Raw genomic sequence first — 23,560 nt, 5'->3', positions numbered from 1 at the left:
TACCCTGTAAATTAAAATTCCTTAGCCAAGAAACCACCCACCATTGATACCTAACAAGATCTGGGTTGCTGCTCTGTTGATTATTTTCCAAGTGACAAATAATGACATAAATAGATTTCCTTCCCTTTATGCATCTAGGTTTTCCTTTGATTGTGAAAGGGGTCTCTACTCATAGAAAAGTTATTTACTTTTCAGTTGGAACTTGGATAACAATGGCTGTGAAAAGTTATTAGAAGAGGGATAACTTTTAGTAGTAAGGTACTGTATTATTAGAAGAGGGATAGCCTTTAGTAGTAAGGTACTATATTATTAGAAGAGGGATAGCTTTTAGTAGTAACGTACTGTATTATTAGAAGAGGGATAGCTTTCAGTAGTAAAGTACTGTATTATTAGAAGAGGGATAGCTTTTAGTAGTAAGGTACTGTATTATTAGAAGAGGGATAGCTTTTAGTAGTAAAGTACTACATTATTAGAAGAGGGATAGCTTTTAGTAGTAAGGTACTGTCTTTTTTTGGGTTGTGAGACCATAACATATTTTCTAATGATGTTACACCTCCAAATTAGCTTCAAATAATCCAAGTGTATATTTTTATTATTCTCCTTTTATAGAAAGACAAAAATAGAAGTATAAAGACACACGCCTTGTACAATGTCACAGTGTAGACAGCACTGTCTCTCCTGTATCACACTTGTTTATTATGTCTTTTTAAAAGCATAACACTAGGATCTGTCCCCTCTTTCTCCAGTCCAGACACCACCTTGATTCAACCTTATCAGTTATTATCTGCATTATTTGTATACTTGACTACATTCAAAAGAAATGAATCTTACATTAATTGTGTCTATTTTATGTGAGAAAATACGTATCTGCTAGGTTCACTTAATTCTCCTAACACTTTCTCAAGGTATAATTTCACCCTTTTTCTCCACACAAGGGGAGATTAAGATTTAAAAAAAATCAGTAACCTACTTAAGGTCACCTAGGCAGTGACAGAACCATGAACTGAACTGAGGTCGGACACTTAAAAAAAAAAAAGTACAGCTCTATAGTTATAGGGTTAAAAAGGGGGAAATATTTACCCAGTGTCTATAGGACTGTACTGCAATCTTTGAATACCTTATCTCTTAAAGCTCTCAACAAAGGCAGTAGATATTATTTCCATTTTACAGATAAGAAAGCCAAGGTTCAGGGAAATAAAACAGCTTGCCTGAAATCACAAAGCCAGTTAAAACAGCAGAATTAGGATTTGAACTCAAGTCTGACTTCAGTGCTGTTCCTATGACACCATGAACTAACCATTTATCATTTGCTGTAACTTTCTGAGTTTCAGGTAACTTGTCTCCTCCAAAAGATAATATACTTCCTAAGGATTAGGACGAGGTCATGGATATCCTGTGGTCCTCACAGCAGCATCTAGCATAGTGCTAGGCACGTGACCTGTATGCAATGGTGGATCTGAACACTGTTCTATGCCATCCATCCTCCACACCATTACAGGATGGAGAGTTGTAGAAGCACCACTTTTTTCAAGATCCAATAATGGTTCCCTATCACTTCCCACAACAAATCTAAACTCTATGGCTTGATTTTCTTACTTTTTACTGATGCATTACATACATTCAGTAAGTAAAACGCACTAATCTTGTGGTATCTGTACATATGTATATATCCATGTAGCCACTATTCAGATGGCACAGAACATTTCCAGAGCCCAAGAGGTTCTTTTGATACCTTTCACAGTAAATAACCTCGTGCCCCAAGGTAATCATTCTTTTGGTTTCTATAACCACTGTCTAATTTTGCCTGTTCTTAAACGTCATATGACTGGTATTCACATGGCATATTCTCTTTTTTTCCCCAATGTGTTTTTTTTTTTTTTTTCTTTTCATCGTGGTAAAATATATATAACAAAATTTGCCATCTTAACCATTTTTAAGTGTATAATTCAGGGACATTAATTACATTCACAATGCTATGTTGCCATCAACATTATCCACTTCCGAAGTTTTTCATCATCTTTAACAGAAACTCATTGTCCTTTCAGCAAGAACCTACCTTTCTTTCCTCCCCCTAGCCTCTATTAACCACTAGTAAACTTTGGTTTCTATGCACTTGCCTATTCTAGATATTTTATATAAGTGGGATCATACAGTATTTCTCCTTTTATGTGTGACTTATTTCACTCAGCATCATGTTTCAAGGCTCATCCATGTTGTATCATGTATCAGAACCTCATTACTCTTCACGGCTAAATAATATCCCATTGTACGTACATACCACATCTGGGTTATTCATCTGTTGATGGACATTTGGGTTGTTTCCAACTTTTGACTACTGTGATTAATGTTGCAATGAACATTGGTGTACAAGTTATGTGTTTGAGTCCTTGCTTTCAAGTTCTTGGATATATAACTACAAGTAAGACTGCTGGGTCATACAGTAATTCTACATTTAACTTTTTGAAGAATCACCAAACTGTCTTCTACAGTGGCTGCAACATTCTACATCCCCACCAGCAATGCACAACAGTTCTAATTTCTCCAAATACTCACCAACATTTGTTATTTTCATTTTTTCTGATAATAGCCATTTCAGTGGGGATGAAGTGGTATCTCACTGTGGTTTTAAACAGCATTTCCCTAATGATTAATGATGTTAAGCATCTTTTCTTGTGCTTATTGGCCATTTATATGTCTATTCAAGTCCTTTGAACGTCTTTTAATTGGGTTTGTCTTTTCATTGCTGAGTTATATATATATTCTAGATATTAAACCCCTATCTGACATATGGTTCTCAAATATTCTGTAGGGTGTCTCTTTATTTTCTTGATAAAGTCCTTTAATGCGCAAAAATTTTTCATCTTGATGAATTTCAATTTATCTGTTTTTTCGTCTGTTACTTGTGCTTTTGGTGTCATATCTAAAAATCTATTGTCAAGAACAGTATATTCTCTTTTGTTTCTGGCTCTCACTGTTCCACATAATGTCTGTGAGATTCATCTATGTTACTGTGGGAATCAATAATTCATTGCTTATTGCTATACAGTATTCTACTGTATAAATATACCAGGATTTACAATTTTTCTGTTGATGGATATGTATGTTGTTTCCAGTTTGGGATTATAATGAATAAAGCTACTGAGAACATTTTTATCCAGTTTTCAAGAGGGTTGAAGTAATTTAAATACCCACCAGCAATGTTAAGTGTTCCAGCTGCTCTGTGTTCTCACCAATACCTGGCATTGTATTTTTAATTTTACCATTTTGGTGGGCATATAATGGCATCCTGATGTGGTCTTAACTTACATTTCCCTGATGAGCATAGTTTGGATTTCAAGGCTCTCTATAACTTCACCCAGTCTAGTTATCCAACTTTATTTCCTATCACAGACCTTGCACTCCAGTCACTTTTCTGTCTCTCCTTACTGTCTGCCAAATGCACTCAGCTCACTGTCACCTTCATAACTTTGCTGTCTTCTCTGTTTCTTACATCCCAATCTTATCCCCATGCTTTAAAAAGCTCAGAGCAGTCCAAAAAGCCTTCACTGATTAGCTCACACCAAACACTCCATTCTCTAAACACTTCTGGCATAAAAATTCAATATTTGATTTCACAGGGCCGTTTATGCTTCTTCAATGTCTCTCCAGCTAGGCTTGATCTATGAAGGAGAGGAGGAGCCCCTCTTAGACCTCTTCCACACCCCCAACAAACTCTAGAAGAACCACACTAAAAACAGTTTTCTTAAATCAAATGTCCTTGCCCAGTGACTGCTGTGAAATTTGGATTTAGGAGTTCAAACTAGGTTTCTGCTTTCTTTAAAAACATTCTAGATAATGTTCTATACCCTAGTTTGATGAGTAGCATCTGGGGTCTCAAAAGCTTGCGAGCAGCCAACTAAGATACAAATATTGGTCTCTTTCCATCTGGAGCAAAGGAGAATGAGGGAAACCAAAGTCTCAAGGAAGAAATTAATCCACAGGACTAATGGCCCACACAAACCACAGGCTCTTCTAGCCTGAGACAAGAGGAATTAGATGGTGCCCAGCTACCACTACCAATCATTCTGACCAGGGATACAATAGAAGGTCCTGGTTATAACAGCAGAAAACTGTAGAAACTTTTCAAAATTCAAATTCCTAAAAAAGACCAGACTTACTGGACTGATAGATTAAGAGAAACCCCCGAGACTATTACCCTAAGATACTGTTTTAACTTGGAACTAAAGCCACTCCCAGAGGTCATCTTTCAGCCAAATAATAGGCTGGCCTATAAAATAAACACTAACACCTGTGAGGAATGTGCTCCTTTAAACAATCAACCATAAGAGACCAAATGGCCAACATTTACACAAAAGCAAAGATGAGAAGGCAAGGAGGGGCAGGGAAACTGCATGCATGGAAAAAGGGCAGGTGAAGTAGAGATGGTGAGCACGCCGACACATTATGGGGGTTGTAACCAATGTCACAGAACAATTTTTGTATGAACTGCTGAGTGGGAATCTAATTTGCTGTGTAACTTTCACCTAAAACACAATAAAATATTCAAAACAAAACAAAAACATTCTAATGGGGAGGTCTTACTCATATGTTTACGCAATGTTCTCCTACATACCAACATCCAGAACTCGGAATTTAAGTCAAACATGCCAGCTCTAACAATGTATCATCTCTAACTGATACATTATGGATTCAAACCTGCCACACGATAATCACAGCAAATCATTACCAATTCCATTTATAATGAAGGACATTTCTCTCTACTTTGCCTCTAGTTTAGGCAAGAACAAGGACTCCCAAAATACACTATTAATTTTCTCACATAATAGACTATTGCCGTTATGTGCTGTCAAGTTGGTTCCGACTCATAATGACCCTATGGGATAGAGTAGAATTGTCCCATAGGGTTTCCAAGAAGCAGCTGGTGGATTTGAACTGCCAACATTTTGGTTTGCAGTCTAGTTCTTAACCACTGTGCCACCAGGGCTCCCTGTAATAGGTTAAAAAACTTAAACATTGGCAAATTCTGTTTTAAAATGGACTGACCTCTCAACTTTGTTTTTCTCTGATCTTCTCCCTCAACTTCTCTGCTTATACACACCAATTTTGCCATCGAGGCACATTAGTTACATTTTATTTCTAAATTTCAAGCGGTGTGTGAAATATGGATAAGGTTAGGTAGGGCAGCTAAACCCACCCATGTTACAGAGTTATTCTTAGAAGCAGTGGGGCTATTTACTTCAAATGATATCCTACTAATTCTATGAGCTCCCTCTGTCCCTAGGGTCTCAATCAGGGCAAGATGATAAATATCTCAGATGACGTGAGCCAAATCCCAAAGGCACCCTAAAAACAGTCAAAAGGGAAGGCTTAGGGATGAAAACAAAGCTACTGCCTATAAAGAAACACACTTCTCCCTCCCCTCCCCTTCCTGGCCCCCACTTCTAAGAATTCTGCTGTTCTTAAACTGGCAGAACCCACCCTCTTCCCCAATTCGCTGCCTTCTCCCTTCAGAGATTTCTGTCTCCTCCTTAGTTCTAGAATCACCAAATAATCTTTTATGCCTGCCTGCTTGCCTTCCTAACACCTCTATCCACATCACTTGATGAAAGACCATTTAAGCAGCTTATTTCTTGACATTCCCTAGCCATATCTGAGGAGTTGAGTGGCCAGAGTTTGTCCAGACTGACTTATAGGAAAATTCATTAGTTCCCCAGTCCCTACCTGGCTTCTTCATCCATCTGGGAACACACACCCAAGATCCCCTCAATTCTCAGGCTGTAACCACGTATCATCAACCACTCTAACTGCCCTGTATTTATTTCTCACCATCCCCAGGATATTCTAGGCCTCAAAAGCCCTGGGACAGAACGGAAGAGACACAACTCCTGATAAAAACCAAAACCCAGTGCCGTCGAGTCGATTCTGACTCATAGCGACGCTACAGGACAGAGCAGAACTGCCCCATAGAGTTTCCAAGGAGCGGCTGGCAGATTCAAACTGCTGACCCTTTGGTTAGCAGCTGTAGCACTTAACCACTACGCCAACTCCTCATAGCAGGGTTCAAATTTATTCTGAGAGTGAAAACTAGAAACTAGAAATAGGGTTTTTTATGACATTAGGCCTATAATTAAGAATAAAGAGACTCTTAGTCATGTATTATTATGGGAAACAGAGCCTGTTTCTACTATCTTAACAGATGCAGGTTAGCCTACAGAAAAGGTTATGCTTGCCTTTTATTTTGTTTTGTTCTGTTTTCTAAATCTTCCTTTACTAGGCTTTATTGTATGTTTTGTGAGTCTTAACAGCTAGTCTTTAACCACCTCTCTTGAACGTTGTACCACTCTGACGGTTGGTTTCTGGCATTAATAAAAAAAAGAAAAAGTAAGAGGGCATCATATTAGCAATAGTAACTGAGCTATTCTAGCCATGGATTAATGAGTTCTGTTTGGGATTCACATGGACCAGAGAGTCATTTTATATTTGCTCAGCTCCAAGGCTACAAATGGCAACTTTAGGAATATGCCATGAGGAGGACACTGCTACCATGGTCAAGGTGATAAAGGTGTATTGTTAGAACACGTTTAGGTTAGGAATGTTTTATAGAATTCAACGATGTGTTTTTTTCCAACTGGTATTTGTTGTCACATCTGTGCTATATTTCAGTGGGACCATTTCGATATTCTCAATTATCCAAAGGTAGTTTATCCTGCTCAGCCAGGCCCTGGCCAAAAAAAGTGGGGAGGCTAGGACCAGGCACAGGGAAGATTAAGATAACTGAGTGAATTTGTCTACTTTTAAACACATCTAAAGGTAAACATGAATGTTTTACACTATAATTTATATAGTATCTTAATTGTGCACTTGACTCCCTAGCTGAGTAAAAATAAAGTGTTAAATCACTCCCTCTTTCTTTAAAAAAAATCCTTGACTCCAAAAAATGAGAGGAAATATGCACTTCCACCATCTAAATGAACTGTATGCTGAAATATGCCCTACTGCATATTTTATAAATCTGAGTTTCTATCAAATGTATGTATAAGGCGTGAATAAAGATGGGGTGACATTTCTTTCCCTTAGATTCCAGCAAACCTCTGTAATTTCAGACATGCTGCTTTTATGTTGTTTGCCACGACTACAAATTATTACCAAAGCCATTCACTTTTAAGTCCGTTTGTAACACTCTGGAGGGAATAACTGCCTCTGAGTAAACTAATAATAGTTAAATGAGCTCTAATGAAGAAAAAAAAAAAAAAAAAAACTCTCCAAAGTATAATCTCCAGGATCCCTGATACTATATTTTCTTGATTAAAGATTAAGCTGTTCTGAAATAACATTCCCTGTTCCCAAAGGTACAAAACTGGCAAGCAGCAGACAGTAAGCTTTGGATATCCAAGTCTGCTCTCTGGTGGACAATGCAGGAGTGTCGCCTGCTTCTCACAAGATGCACTTGACATTCAGGACACACACACAAAAATCCTGTACACTAAACGTAAGTTATTAGAACTGAATAAAGTAAGAGCACAACCGCACTCCTCAGAATATAATTACACGCTGCAAAACCACAACTGGCCCTTTTAGGGAAATGTATCTGGGACTTTAACTGAAACCTCCCCCCCGACTCCCCCATCCTACCACTAGCTTTCTCTCCTGTTTTATTATCACCTTCTGGTATATTATATTTTTTACATATTTCATGTATCTCTCTCTACTAGAATGTAAACTCCATGAAGGCATGGATTCTTGGCTGTTTTGTTCACTGCTGAATTCCCAATGCCTAGAACAGTACCAGGTACACAGCAGGTCCTACAGAAATATTTACTGATTACATGACTTGTAATTGTGATTTTAGACCAAGCTTAGTAATCAGAACCAATTAGATAAAAGGTATTAAACAGAGTCACAGGGGTGGACTTTGGGAATATGGACTTCCTGAAGGCAGCTCAGTGATATCTGGGAAATGATTATGCTTTCCTCCAACTCCTCAATCCAATAATGACGTGGCTGTCCTGATTCTGAATTTGATTTAGAAAAATAGGAGACTCCAGTGTTTGTAATTATTCCCTTACACATAGATATTAGAGAAAGTTCTCCTAAAATGGTGATACAAATCCTTAGTATAAAACGGCAGCGGTATGTCAAAAATTGAGCTCAATTTTTAGATTCACTGAGACCCTTCCTTTGTACACTTAGGAGGTGGTCAAGGGAAGCTGCACTGAGATACACTGCATCTGTATCTGCCTCTTGGGGCCATCTGGCTTCTGAGGGAGGTTTTGAATTCCTGACTAATTAAAGTGGGAACTTAAACTAACCTTACAGTGTGGGCGCGTGCAGTCCCTTCCAGCCAATCTATATCCCCATCGGAAATGCTGCAGCTCGTGTCAGAAAGGTCCGAGTCCTATTTCCAGTTTAAATCCATTTTGTAAGTAAGCAGAGTGTGAATTATAAATAAGGATCTTGCCTCTCAAGTGTAATTTTGTAAAGGACTCCCATTGTAACTGATCTCTAAAACAATTTTCCCCTAATGGAGAGACCTGTCTTAAACGATTTCCTCAAGCCTAACATGATGAATAACGGAATCAAGAAAGGAAAAGGGCAAAAAGAAAAAAGGACACAGAAAGTGTGACACAAGGAATACAAGGAAGGCTGTACTGACCCCAATTTGAAGCTGAATGATGTGGGATTGAGTCAGTTCTACCGACGGCTAAATTTCGGGCACAGATGTCAAGGGAGGGGAGGAAGGGAGGATGCAACCATTGATAGTCATGAACACCTAGAAAGGTGAGATCCTTAAGGACTTTAAAGGCAGCTACAGGCAGACACGGAATAGAGGCGATCATAGTAAACGGAAGGGTGAGAATGGAACGAAGTGCAAAGATAAAACCAACCTATCTGTAAGTGAGCAAAACAGCTAAGACTAAACAATTTCAGCACTTAGAACCACTGCAGAAGTGACAGAATCTTAGAATCCTCATTTGTATACAGAATACTAGACTGTTGAGAGCATCCAGTAAAGTATAAAGCACTATAGAAATAGGAGTTATTTCCACTGCTATAAAAACCAAAAGCTATAGTACCCTTATGAAATCATCTATCCAACTTTTCAATTTTATTGATGGGGAAACTAGGTTCAAAAGTAAAATGACCTATTAATCACAGAGTAGAACGGCTGGTGGGAGAGGGGGGACTGGCACTAAAGTGGCCAGAGAAAATAGCTGATGGCTGACAAAATCGTTTTGATTCTCCTGGAATCCAGATTTCCAGATTCATGGAATTGGGATGACCTATTTTTTTTTACCCACACCATCTGCCCTTAGGTGTCCTTTCAACTTTGAAGGGACTGGTTCCCTGGAGTCACCTTTAGGTCAAACAATAAGCCTAGTAAGCAGCTTAGTGAGACCATTTGGCTTTAGGCATTGGGTTCTTTTAGAAAATTATCTACCTGCAGCCAGCTTTGTTTGAGAAGCAAGAACTACAGGTTTGTACTAGAGGCTGTGTTTTAGGATGCATGGCGTGCCCTTGGTGACTATCTTTCAATAACCAACAGAACCCTGAAACGCTGCTTGTGTTTGGCGTTATCTTCTGATAAATTAACATAACAATAACTTTATATAGCCCCCTTTTTGGAGGGCTTTCCCTATACTTGGGTTGACAGGTGCCTGATTCACATTGAACCTACTCACAGTAGATGTATCTTGTTACAATAATTTCTGGTGTTTCTCTAAGCATTTAGGTTTTTTTTTGACAGGATAAAGGAGCTAGTTACAGGAGAGAAGGAGTAATAAATCTTGGTGACTGATGATATGCAGAGAAAGGGGAAAGAAGGGTAAACAGCTCTCTACTGTTTTCTGGTGGAGAATGAAAGAAGGGCAGGATCTGTCAAACTCAAAAAACCTGAGACTGCATTAAATATACTTTCAGGCAGGGAAAGACATAAAAAGGTACATTTAAAACGTATGTGCCCTTCAGTGATGCCTATGGGAACGAACTCAGAGAGCTCAGACAGAAGGCATATATGAAAAGATAAATCCCAAGTAGGTACTTAGTCAAAGCCTATGAAGTCAGCAAAGATATGGTCAGGGCAAAAATTTCATCAAATCCTTGCACACCTCAACCAAGAGAACACCTTTAAGTTTCAAAGTAGTTTCTTAATAAATAAAACAAGTAAGCTCTGGTTTTTTTATTCTGTAATCTGAAACTGTATTAACCAATACTTACAATTCTGTACCTACAGTGCAATGAAAACTAATAATCACACTAATGATCTTGAGACTACCTCTAGAGTGATGTTTGAATCAAGGGAAAGAAATAGTTTTAAGTATAGAGAGTATTTTTCCATATCCTAATTCTTACCGGGTTATTCTACTGTGCTTAACCAGAATATGTCAATCCTTCAACCATTCTTATTGACAGGGAATATACTGGACTACTTTAAGACCCTCAACGAGGTAGACTGACCCAGTGGCTGCAACAATGAGCTAAAGCATAACAACGATTTTAAGGATGGCGCAGGACCAGGCAGTGTTTTGTTCTGTTGTGCATAGGGTCGCTACAAGTCAGAGCAGACTCGACGGCACCTAACAACCACAACAGCTTTAAACCTTGCTACTCAAAGCGTGGTTCTTTGATCTGTGAACTTGTTAGAAATACAGACTCTCAGCCCCAACCCAGACCTTTTGAATCAATCTGCACTTTAACAATATCTTTACAGGTAATTCATATGCACACTGAAGTTTGAACAGCACTACTGTACACCACATCTATTAGTTCCCGCCTCCAGAACTTCTTCCATTTTAACTTCTCTCGGAGCCCTGGTGGCTTGTGGTTAAAATAGCTTGGCTGCTAACCAAGATGTTGGTGGTTCAAACCCCCCAGCCACTCCATGGGAGAAAGATATGGTAGTCTTGCTTCTGTAAAGATTTAAGCCTTAGAAACCCTGTGGGGCAGTTCTACTCTGTCCCACAGAGTCGTTATGAATCGAAATAGATTCGACAGCAGTGGGTTTGGTTTTTTGGTTTTCTCATTCACGCTTGCTATTCCCTTCTACAATACTGCTAACAAAAAGCCCTCCCTTCACACCTGCAAGCCCTTCTCCAAGATATCATGACATCACCTTGATTCTTCTCTTTTCCATTTCATCAACAAGTTCTGACAGTCTCACTTCCAAAATATACCCCAGAGCTTACTCACTTCTCTCCATCCTCACTCTCACCAGCCTGGTCCAAACCACTATAATCTCTCATCTTGACTGCCACCTTAGTCATCTAACTGGTCTCCGCTCCTCTCTTGCTTTACAATTCATTCTTCTCAAAACAGCCAGGGTAAATTTTAAAAAATAAGAATTTAACCATGTCCCTCCTCAGCTTAAAACCCTCAATAGGTTACCTCACTCAAAATAAAATCCAAACTCCATACCATATGTATAGGGCTCACAGGCTGGTCCTTGTTTCCTCTCCTGGAGTCCCCAGGTGTTGCAAATGATTAACATGCTTGGCTACTAACCAAAAGGTTGGAAGTTTGAGTCCACCGAGAGGTACTTCAGAAGAAAGGCCTGATAATTTACTTCTGAAAAAATCAGCCATTTAAAACTCTATGGAGCACAGTTCTACTGCGACACACACGGATTGGCATGAGTCAGTTTGGGGCGTGGGAACTGGAGGAGAGAAAACAGGGCAGGACGACTTTTTACACCTTTTAGATGTTTGAACTACCGTTACCTATTCAAGAAATTAAAGAATTTTTTAAATCGAAGGAGCCTTTAACATAAAAATACAGATAACTAGAGGCCATTTTAGGGAAATCTGTAGGTCTGGTGCAAGAATAGGCCTATAAATTGTTTGTAAAAGCTGAGAGCTACTGCTATAGAATTTCCTAAGTCAATCATAATGGCTTCCTGTCCCTTTTCATGGCATTGACAAATAATGTTTTTGTTTTGTTTTTAAGAGAGGGCATTTTCGTAGAGATCTAAAGACTAAAAGAGTAGAAACACTGAAAATCACTGCATTTCCAGGTCTGCCCTGTATGTCATTTTACCAAGCAACCTGCACTTCTCTTTCCTCAGAAAGAATGTCTTTAGCATAAACACATTTCCTTCAAAGCTATCTAAGTTTCATGGCTATTGATTTAAGCCACCATTTTAACTTGCCCATAAGGCTAGGCGAATCACAGATATTACTTTGTGGTTTTAAAACCAAAGCTAGACTCTTCATTACCAAAGAGCCAGGTTCAATAAATAGGAGTCGTACAGGCGGCTGTAAAAACCTGTAAACCTACCGCACAGACTCTACAGTCAACAGTTTAGGAAAAGTTGTTAAGTAAATGATTCTATAAAACATCCTGACTCAGGACTTAGTAAAGTGATGCCCTATTTCTCCCAGGTGGGGTTAGGGGAGGAAAGACATGTGAAGTATTCCAGCCCTAATTCTTATCAGTCTCTTACCATCCTCTACCAATCCCAAGGTCAGGATGTGGATTTAAGATACATCATTAATCCACAGATCACGAAGGCAAGCCTCAAAGGCCAACAGGATGCTTATGCCGGGATCCTTTTCTGTAACTGTTTACAGAATCTTCATCCCAACTACACCCTATCTAATGATAAATGAAGGCAAAATATGATCTCAGCAAGTGAGATCATTACAAAACAAGAAGGGAAGAGAACTAATATTTACTGAACTCCTGCTAGGTGCCAGGCACTATAACTGGCATTCTTAATTTAATTTTTTATTCGAGCCTCACAAAAATCCAATGAGGAATATATTTTAAATTCCAAACTGAATCTCAGATCAAGCTATTTTTCCAATATTACAGAACTGTTAAATGGTAGGGCCAGAATTCAAACCCGTATCTATCTGGCTCCAAAGCCTGTTTTTTCTACTACACTAAGACACCATTCTTCAGTAGAAGTGTTTAAGAAGTAAACCACCGCCCCCCAAAAAAAAAAAACTCGTAGTCATCATGTCGATTCTGACTCATAGGACCCCACAGGACAGAGCAGAACTGCCCTACAGGGTTTCCAAGCAGTGGCCGCTGGATTTGAACTCCCGACTTTTTGCAATTGGCAAAATAATTCTATTATGAAAACATTCTGCATCCCACTTTGAAATGTTGCGTCTGGGGTCTTAAATGCTAACAAGTGGCCATCTAAGATGCATCAATTGGTCTCAACCCACCTGGAGCAAAGGAGAATGAAGAACACCAAGGTCACACGATAACTAAGAGCCCAAGAGACAGAAAGAGCCACATGAACCAGAGACCTACATCATCCCGAGACCAGAAGAACTAGTTGGTGCCCGGCTACAATCGACGACTGCCCTGACAGGGAGCACAACAGAGAACCCTTGAGGGAGCAGGAGATCAGTGGGATGCAGACCCCAAATTCGCATAAACAGACCATACTTAATGGTCTGACTGAGACTAGAGGAATCCCAGCGGTCATGGTCCCCAAACCTTCTGTTGGCACAGGACAGGAACCATGCCCGAAGACAACTCATCAGACATGAAAGGGACTGGACAGTGGGTGGGTGAGAGATGCTGATGAAGAGTGAGCTAATTATACCAAGTGGTCACTTGAGACTGTGTTGGCATCTCCTGTCTGGAGGGGGGATGGGAGGATAGAGAGAGTTGGAAGCTGGCAAAATTTTCACAAAAGGAGAGATGGGAAGGGCTGACTCATTAGGGGGAGAGCAAGTGGGAGCACGGAGTAAGGTGTATATAAACTTATATGTGACAGTCTGACTTGATTTGTAAACGTTCACTTGAAGCTCAATAAAAGTTAAAAAAAAAAAAAAAAATGAACTCCCGACTTTTTGGTTAGCAGCCCAATGCTTAACCATTGTACTACCTGGGCTCCTTAAGAAGTAAAGAAAGGGTAAATATGGGATTCTTTAAATGTATTTGGTAAAATGAAACTACTGTATTCATCCACTCAACAAATACTTATGCAATGGCTAGGTGTCAAGCATTGGGCTAAACATGTCACACATGAACAAACTAAGACTTGAGAGTTTAAGGAACTTGTCTGAAGACACATGGCTGTTAAGTAATGAGAAGATTAGAACTCAGACAGTCTGCCTCCAGAGCCCACATTCTCAACTATTCCACTATACTGCCTCTCAAGAATTTAAAGGAAAACATAGTGACGCGTCAGTGTTTTCCACTGCAATGAAAAAAATTAGGCCATTTTAATTACACACAAACCATCTTGAAAAGAGGCTACTAGCTGAACGGTTCCTGCTAACGGGCCCACTGGTTGATAAAGGGAAATGTTTGCTCTTTTCTCAAAGCAATTTCAGTTTTATGCAGATTCATTCTGGGTTCTGGAGACTCTTCATTGCTTTGATAATAAATAATATCACCTTATATTTATTTAATGCTTTAAGTTTTTCAAAATGCTCTTGCATACATTAATTTAACAGATAAAACCACCAATAGGTATCGAATAAAGCCAAAAAGTTCTGGCATCTACCTGAGATCCTCACAGCTCTGCTTTTCTAGCTTAATTTGCTACTTCATAAAACACATGCTTCAGCAACACTGTTTTCTGCAGGCTCCACCTGTATTTATGCTACTATATACAGTTCCCCTATTAGCTACCTGGTGAATTCCTACTGCTCTTTCAGATGCTGGTTCAGATATCATCCCTGTGAGGCCTTGAGGACATGAATTAGTCACTCCCTCCTCTATGTTCCCTAATTTTTTTTCACTTCTCTAGCATAAATTTATGTAATTATTTACGTGTTTCTTTTCCCCAAGAGGGTGAGCTTCTTGACAGTACAGACTATATTTTTCCTCACCTTTCTATCCCCAGTGCCAAACTCATACAGGGTATTCAATATTTATGAAATGAACAAATGAATTACAGGCAGTCCCCGGGTTAGGAACAAGATCCATTCCTAAGTCTGTCTTTGAGTCAAATTTGTAGGTAAGCTGGAATAGGTACATACGGTTCTTACTTAGGGTCAGTTAATCAAATGTTTGTCTTAGTATGTAGTATATATTTGACACCTTTCTATGCATATAAAACACTTAAGCAGCAATTCCAAACTATGCAATGTTTTCACGAGTGTCACAAAATAATGCATGCATTTGTTAACTATAAATCATTGTATTTAACTCAAATTTTTAATACAATAGGCTTTATGGCAGTCTGTTTTTAAGTATGAGTTGTCCGTAAGTTGGACATTCGTAACCCGGGGACTGCATGCATACAGATCATTAAACTGGGAAATAGAAGGCCTAAGTATAAGTTTCACACTAAAGGGAAAAGTCAGTTTATATCTCAGTTTTTTTCAGCTGTAAAATAAGTAATTCAATTCATTTATTGCAATGACTATGCTTCCCAAGCAGTTTAATATATGGGAATATTCTGAGAGTTCTTTAGAAGTCACAAAAACCCAAATAATTATTACCTCCTCCATCATGACGTCTTGTACAGCTGAGATTTCTCCTTTGGTTGCTCCACTGTGTACCAGGTTCCGTAGTCGTATACAGAATTCTCTCATCTACGACAGAAATTTATTTAGCACTCAAATATTACCCGAGTTCAACTATAAATGAGACTAAGAGGCTAATGCTAGTTCTATTTTGAAGTATACCTAAGTCAGGACCCAGGGCAAAGTTCATAAAAGCAAATGTGTTTTTCCCCAACCAGTCCACTTAAATGCATAGATGCAAACACTTCTCATAAGTGGAAAAGACATGGATTATCCCAAGAGCACTAGATGGAACTGTTCCTGAACAAGCAGGCATTGTGGTGCGACTTAGAGTACGCTTTGTGACAATACATGCTTGGGTATGGGAAAAACAGCTGATTCCGTAAGGCCTGGAGTCCATGAGTGGTGCAAAACGCTAACAAGCTTGGTTGCTAATGGAAAGGTTGAAAGTATAAGTTCACTTGGTGGCACCCTGAAAGAAAAGCCTGGCCATCTAATTCCAAAAAAAAAAAACACCAGCCATTGAAAACCCTAAGGAGCACAGTTCTACTTTGACATCTGTGGGGTTATTATGAGTCAGAAACGATTCAACAGCAACTTGGTTTTCCATGCCTCTTGCCCTTAGAGAAAACAGGAGACTTCATTAAGATAACAATGCCACGAAGTCACTCTAGGAGGTTTTTATTTAGATCTTTATTAGTTGTCCACTTCTTTCTCTGCCACATAACTATGCCAACCCCCAGTGATTGTTTTCATCTTTGTTGCTTTTAATTTTGAAGGATAAGCAAAGTCTAAAATAAAAATGAGTCTCATCTACAGTGCTAAGGAGGATCTTGCCTCCACTCAAAATGGAACCCAATGCTGTACTTTAATGATCTTTTAGCCTTCGGATAAGAATCCCCCGAGTCTCCTGGGTGGAAATAACCTAATTCTAAGGCTGAGGAAACAAATCTATAGCTTATTTTAAAAAATGTAATCTTTCTCCTGGAGTCGACAAATTCAATTTTTGCCTCAGAGATCAGGACAGCAACTTCTGGCAAAATTCTAGCTCGCAAAAAGGGTATCTGACTGGTAGAGTGACAACTCTACAGGATTTATATTCCTCCTCGGGAGAATGAGTTATGTAGAGAAAAATGATTCATTAAGATAACTGAAGAACTAAAAACGGAGTGCAGTGATTACATCAAAACTTCAAAGAGTGGATACACGTAAATGTGGTCTGGAGAAGTCTCTCTTCTGCCTAGGACATTCAGCATGCTTTTTAAGGAAGTCTCACAAACAATTCCTTTCAGTTTTATTAGCACATAAAACTGTCCCAGCCCACCTCCACAAGAACTAAGTGAGAGACATGGCACCCAGTATGCTTGTAAAAAAAAAAATGCTTGTGGCCTACATTAATTGAGCATATTATACTATACTGGAACTTTCTTTCCCAAGTACTCATTAGAAAACATGAAAATCACTAGGTATTAAATGGAAGATTAAAAAAAAAAAAAATCCCCAATCTCAATTATTTTGAAAGTTAATATGTACCAGCTATGTTACTATTGACAGACGTCAACATTAGTTGCTATCTGGTATACAAGCTGTGTACAATGAAAGGCCCGGGAACCCCTTTTGAAAGTCAGATACATGTAACGATGGTGAGCACATGGAACTCAGCCCCACTCTGCTCTGCAGGCTGTACCTTGTGATTCAGAATCTCATTCATTCTTCTGGTTGACTCTGTTGTGTAAGACTCAGGAAAACACTTCTTGGGAACAACACCATATTTTTCTAAAAGAAAAAAAAAAAAACTGTAGTGTTCAGTGAAGGCTCAGATACACTCCAGCATAAGAAACCCGGACAAAAGTACCTATTGCTTAAAAAAAAAAAAAAGGCCACATTTTATTGGTCTAATTCAGAAAATTTAAAAATTTAAGCTTCACGTTATTAAACAGGTTACTTAATCTGTGTACAACTTCTCCTCACTTATCAACTACCTCGTTATCCGGCATGTCACGATTCTGACGACAGTAAAAAATCTACTATCCGACTATTTCGTGCATTAACATACACCTGGCAGTAATGAAGGCTGAGGTGTGATGGTTAAGGTGTTGTGTCAACTTGGCTAGGCCATGATTCTCAGTGGTCTGGCAGTTATGTAACGATGCGATCTGGCAGTTATGTAATGATGCAGTCCTCCTCCATTGTCATGTAATGCTCATTTTCACATAAAAACATGGTCTTTGGAACCCAACCTTGTCAATAAGTGAGGAGTGGGTGTATTTATCCATCTTAGAATTAATTCTGTTCTTTTTATCTGTTATACTTCGTAAAATGCTCAGCATGATGAGTTTTCCCCAAAAGAAGACCCTTTTTTGAATGAGGATATTTTTAGACAGTTGCAGTTTCAATGCACTTCTCAGGAAGTACATCAATGGATAAGCAATAGGTTTTTCCATGGAAAGTTAGGTCTACTTAATGCTACCTTTTCCTCTCTGATGCAACTTCACAATACCTATCTGCCTACCCCAGATGTAAGAAAGATACTTTACAGTTGAAAGTGAGGGTGAAAACAGGGTTGAGATAAAGGTTCTCCTTCTGGGAAACCAATACTACTCTGTACATAACCACAAATGAAATGGCTTACACCTAACTACACAGCCTTGCTTGATCATGCTGAGCTTCAGCTCCTTTAGAGAAAGGCTCTTACCAACAATATTGACAAGCATATCCCATTGTCCACCATCATTTGCAGGATTCATAAGCAAATACTGCACCAGCCTCCCATCCTCAGGCTCCTTTTTCTGGGCTGTGTCCACAAACGCATTTAAGAAGAAATAACACCGTTCAACCTAGAATAAGGGAAGTCAAATAAAATTAGAAGAAAAGAGAGTCAATAGCTTAATTGGTAATATCAACAAAACAAGAGTCTTGGAACTATCATGGACACAATAGGTATTCTTTAACCAAATTTGAAATTTAAATATTTTTCTGATTTCATGAGAATACTTGAATTTCTTCTTATATCTGTGTATATATTCCAATGGTTTATTCAGAACAAAACACTGCTTTGTTTTGAAATAAAATATGATACTTGAGTCTTCAAACAATAAACATTTACTGGACACTTAGTATAAAGATTAAAAAATAGAATAAAATAATTCACTATTTTTCAGACAAGTACTACCTAGAGAAGAGGAATTAGATCCTCAAAAAACAAATAACCTAAACATACTAAAAAAAAACATACTAGAAAAGGAAATTACTGAAAACAAAAAAACAAGTAAGCAGCAGAGTAAGTCAGTACACTTACTACTTCATTGCAAAAAGTAGCCAAGTATCAACCAAAAGCAGTCCTGCCTTTGGAAAAAGTCACCTTTTGATATTTTGGAAATCAGAATAAATGGTATTCCATCTACAACGGAAGAACAAATTACAACTGAAGAAGCAAGAAATGAAGAGGCAGTCCCTGCCAAGGCTGGTATTGAAACAAAAAGAAACTTGAAAGATCAGTCCCATACCTTGTCCCAGAAAAATAGATACGATTGACTAAACTCAAATTCTTCAATATTTAATTTTTTCATGAATGGAAGTCTCATAACGTTCAGACAGGAAAAGATCCAGCATCGCCCTGAAACAAGAAAGCAAACCAAGAAATGAAGATGAGTTGTGTTCACATAGATTACGTTTCTCCCAGTGTATTTCCCAACACTGAACCTGTGATAAGATCTTGGACAATCTAAGACTAAATCAAAAAGAGCAGGAAGATTAAAAAAATAAAAATCAAGAAAGGTAGTAATTACTATCCTCAATATACATGCAAAGGCTTAATATCCTTAACATATTAGAAAAAAAAATCTCTTTACGTATCACACAAATAATCACATTACAAATCACCCAAGAAAATCACGTTAGAAAAAAGAAATACTGCTAGAGAAACATGAGCAGGGATCATTAATAGATCATTCAATGGCCAGAAGAGATACAAATGGCAAAAAATCATTTTTTAAAGTTCATCATAAGACACCCAGAAATGGCAAAACATCTTTTTTTTTTTTTTTTTTTTAAATCAACAAAACCCAATACTGGATTTGGGGAAATAAGCATTGTTATACTCAGGATAGGGGACAGGGATCTAAATAGGTACAAAACATCTGAGGGCAATCTGGCGATACATAAAACCAAAACCAAACCTGTTGCTGTCGAGTTGATTCTGACTCTTAGCGACCCTACCGGACAGAGTAGAACTGCCCCCGTAGGCTCTCCAAGCAGCAGCTGTTGGATTCGATGCGCCAACTTTTCAGTTAACAGCTGAGCTCTTAATCACTGTGCCAAGAGGGCTCCAGCAATACACGGCAAAAGCTTTAAAAAGTCTCTACCTTTTAATCTAGAATATACGTGTTTAAACATAAGATGACCCTAATATAACTCAATCCCCCATTCTCCCAGGGACTAGCCAAAAGAAGGATGATTTTGGCTAAATGGATTATGTAGAGGAGCCCTGGTGGTGCAGTGGTTAAGCACTCATTTGCTAATCGAAAGGTCAGTGGCTCAAACACACCTGTAGCTCTGTGGAAGAAACTGGCAGTCTGTTTCCATAAAGATTACAACCTTGGAAACCCTGTGGGGCAGTTGTACTCTGTCCCATAGGGTCACTGTGAGTCGGAATCAACTCAACAGCAATGGGTTTGGTTTTGGTTTTGGATTATGTGAACATTTAAAGACATAGGTGAAATAGCAATTTAAAAGCACACACATTTTAAAAATCATGTTAAAATAATAAATTTAGGAACGCCGTTTTTTCCATTTTCACATTTAATTAAATACCCTGGTTCGTACTCTTCACATTCATCTTATTGTCATCAGTGCCTCTGCTATCATTACATCCACTTTTCAGTCATCTTAAGAGTGTATCTACTTCTTCCATCTAGTATGCCTGAAACACAGAAATGTTTTGAATCTGTGCATGATGTTGTCCCTGAAAACTGTATACCAAGCCTCAAAGATAAAAGAACATTCCTCATTTGTCCTCCAAGTGCACTGATTTAAGTGATCTTTAAAAGGCCTTTTTACAATGACATCCAACATTTCCATTTGTGAGTTCATGTCCTAGAAATATACTGTGTTGAAAATGTTTACCTTTTTAAAAACCAATTCTATCAAACAATTCTATCAAGAATCCAAACAAGCATAGATCAAGGTCATTTCAGAATAATGTCTTTGCCAAACTGTACTTTGTTTCAAAAAAATTAACCGAGAGTGACTGTTATGAGCCTTTGTAATGCCTCAAATACAGGGTAACTCTTTTCTGAAAGAAAAACCTCGCCTTTTATTTGGGTAAAACTTTTTTACTGATGAAAATATGTTCATCATATACTGATAAGTGAAAAAGGTAGGCAGGTTCCCTAACGATGTGTAAAGTACCAAGCCATTTTAAGTGCGTATGCACATATACGTGCACACACGCACAGGATAAAGACCTAATGTATATGTAGAAAAATGTTATCTCTGGGTGGTAATACTTCCTTGTTGGCTTTTTCAAATATTCTAACTTAACAATGATTTCATAATAAATTTTTTTAAAGTGACTATATTCTCTGAAAGTCACTAATGGCCTGTCTTAGTGTAGTTCACCTTTACTTGGGTTTACCTACATGTCACCTCTCTCCCATCCAGCAGAGGGAATCTGGAAGAACTGTTAATCTGAAAACTGCATGAAAATAAACTGCATAGCTCATGTGCTGTTTGCCTCTTTTGTACATAAAGGGGACACTACAGAATGTACAAGGCCTGACCAGTTCTAGATTAACACTTCAAGGATTTTCCCTAAGAGGTCACTGTAACCTTACATACGACCATTGTGACATTACAGAGTCATTTGCAGCCCAACATGCGACACCACCCCAAATGCATCTACTATAGCAAAACAATTATTACAAGGGCATGTTTTGTTTTGTTTTTTTTCCTTAAAATTTAAAAACCAACTTTACTGAGTTATAATTTTACATATAATAAAACATACTCATGTTAAGTGTGCATATTTTGAGTTTTGACTGGCCTGAAGCAAGCACTGGTCTGCATTCTGTCAAAAGATAAACTGGAAGTGATTTTTTAAATGGATAATGACTTAAAAAAATTCTTTAGGTACAATTTGGTTATGAGGCCGCCCTCCTTATTTAGGTTCCTGAGTGAACAATCTTTCCCAGTAGCTGTTTTTCTGACAGTGGCACCAGGTAGTACATAGCAAAGCAGGAGCTCTTAACCAGTAAGGCGTAAAAACTGAAATTTTTTTCTCTATTAGAACCTGGCCTATGGGGGAGGGGGGTTAAAACAGAGCCCATTAGCACGTTAGCTTAAGTTGTAACCAAGAACTGTATTGAGAAATAACATTTTGCTGCAATTACACTGTGTCTTTCCAATTTCATACATTTGTATATGGCCCTTTTTTTTTTTTCAGGGCAATTTTGTATGTAGGGAGTCCTCTAGGATGTGAACATTTTCCTGTGGTCTGTTTGTGACCAAAAGCAAATATCTGCAAGACAAGAGGCTGCAATCACTTAACTTCAAGACAGGATAATAGATAACACTCAAGCAGATGACCAAGAACTTGTCCTTTAGTGCTCAAACTGAATGTGCTGCCCCGCCACAGAGCATCCAAACAAGCGACAGGGATAATGTTCTTAGACCTGTCCATACCTGTGTCTGTCTTCTAGGAATTTACTACAAGTTCTTTCAGTACAACTCTCTGTTCTCCCAAGTTTATGCTCTCACCTGAGCTCTTCTGGTTGGTGACTGGTTTGCCTTCCTGAGACACAGCGTGTTGGAATACATGCTGAACACCGTGTACCGTTGCCCTCTTCAGACAGATGTCCAGCAGGTCGTGGGTGGTCCCGACATTCTGGGCAAGTACGAACTGAGGGTCGGAATTCAGTTTTTGAATCAGAGCGGCTACCTTCTCCGAATTCAGTCCTGCTGGAAAGTCAAACGGGATTATAACACCTAAAAAGGAGCCAAAGAGGAGTGTTTACCTGGGGCTCCCCCACTCAAGGTCTAACTTCAAGAGCATCCTGAAGGGACTTCTGCAGCAGAGGCTGCCTCCCTCCAGGCCACTCCGGCCCCGCTCCATCCCCGCCACCGTCCCCGGCTCCAGCCCCGGCCCTTCTCCGCTGCCCGGCCTCGCTCCGAGCGGAGTCCCCGAGACGACCTCGGCAGAGCTGCGGCAGGGAAACGCGGCGCCTCACCCGCGCTGCTCATGGCGCCGCAGTGCCCGGCGAGGTAACGGCAGCCTTCGGGGTCCGGGCGAGCTCCGGGACGGCACTGCAGCGCGCTGCCTGGGCGGCCCGGGCTGCCTGTCTCACCCACGACGCCGGAAAGAGGAAAGCGGCCCGGGGGCGGCGGGCAGGCTGAGGCCGACGGAAACGGGGTCCGCGGAGGGACAAAACTCCCCCCACGCGTTGCTGAGTCAGCACCCGGGGCGAGCCCCGCCCCGGGGAGGGCCAATGGGGGCGGCCTCGGGGAGGCGCGGAGCGGGTTTGGCGCCTTTGCGCAGGGCCTGACTCGAGGCTGCTGGTGCCCCGGCTACGACCTGCAGGGTGGTCCCGTGTTGTCGACTGTCTGCCTTGGCGGCGCCAGCGCTCTCGGCCAGCTGTGACCTCGCTCCTGGGAGGGAGCCGAAGGGTTCCAGGCTGGGTCCAGATTAGGAAAACTCTAGTGTCGGGGATGAAGCTAAGGGGCCCGTAACTAAATAGGAGGCTTTGGATGGGTCGGCAAGTCACAAAAAAAGCTTCCAAAGGCTTTTCCTATGCGCATCCGTTGCTAACCAATCACTGTATTTTCAATGGCAACTTGTTGTTTGTCTTTTAATCAGAACCAAGTTCTTGTATTTGAGAAGAAATGAGAACCAGCCTCTCCACCACCTACTCCCAAGCTACTACCATAGTTCTACAAATATACATCTCAATTTGTGGTAGTAGTGGTGGTTTGAGTGTTGCTGTGATGCTGGAATTTATGCCACAGGTATGTCAAATACCAACAGGATCACCCATGGTGAACAGGTTTCATTGGAGCTTCCAGACCGAGACAGACTAGGAAGACCTGGTATCTACTTCTGAAAATTAGTGACTGAAAACCCTATGCATCACAAT

At 39.6% G+C, this 23,560-nt stretch overlaps 1 protein-coding gene across 2 annotated transcripts in view; it reads right to left on the bottom strand.

Annotated features, from left to right (window-relative positions):
* Positions 1 to 22,812, bottom strand: part of BLMH (bleomycin hydrolase) — a 45,756-nt gene extending 22,944 nt beyond the window's left edge. Inside the window, exons 1-6 of one of the 2 annotated variants that reach the window (XM_049859765.1) lie at positions 22,658 to 22,812; positions 22,188 to 22,388; positions 18,938 to 19,047; positions 18,127 to 18,268; positions 17,119 to 17,207; positions 15,408 to 15,500 (exon numbers count right to left, since the gene is read on the bottom strand). In XM_049859765.1, coding sequence (XP_049715722.1) covers positions 15,408 to 15,500; positions 17,119 to 17,207; positions 18,127 to 18,268; positions 18,938 to 19,047; positions 22,188 to 22,388; positions 22,658 to 22,670 — 648 coding nt within the window. In that variant the 5' untranslated portion in view covers positions 22,671 to 22,812. The remainder of the gene's footprint in view (positions 1 to 15,407; positions 15,501 to 17,118; positions 17,208 to 18,126; positions 18,269 to 18,937; positions 19,048 to 22,187; positions 22,389 to 22,657) is intronic. The other variant, XM_049859766.1, reaches the window with a different exon arrangement.
* Between the last annotated feature and the right edge of the window lie 748 nt (positions 22,813 to 23,560).

This window comes from Elephas maximus, chromosome 19 (assembly GCF_024166365.1).
Source record: "Elephas maximus indicus isolate mEleMax1 chromosome 19, mEleMax1 primary haplotype, whole genome shotgun sequence".
In the NCBI taxonomy this organism is placed as follows: domain Eukaryota; kingdom Metazoa; phylum Chordata; class Mammalia; order Proboscidea; family Elephantidae; genus Elephas; species Elephas maximus.
Note: the sequence above shows the minus strand (reverse complement) of the source record. Positions and strands in the feature narration are given on the sequence as shown.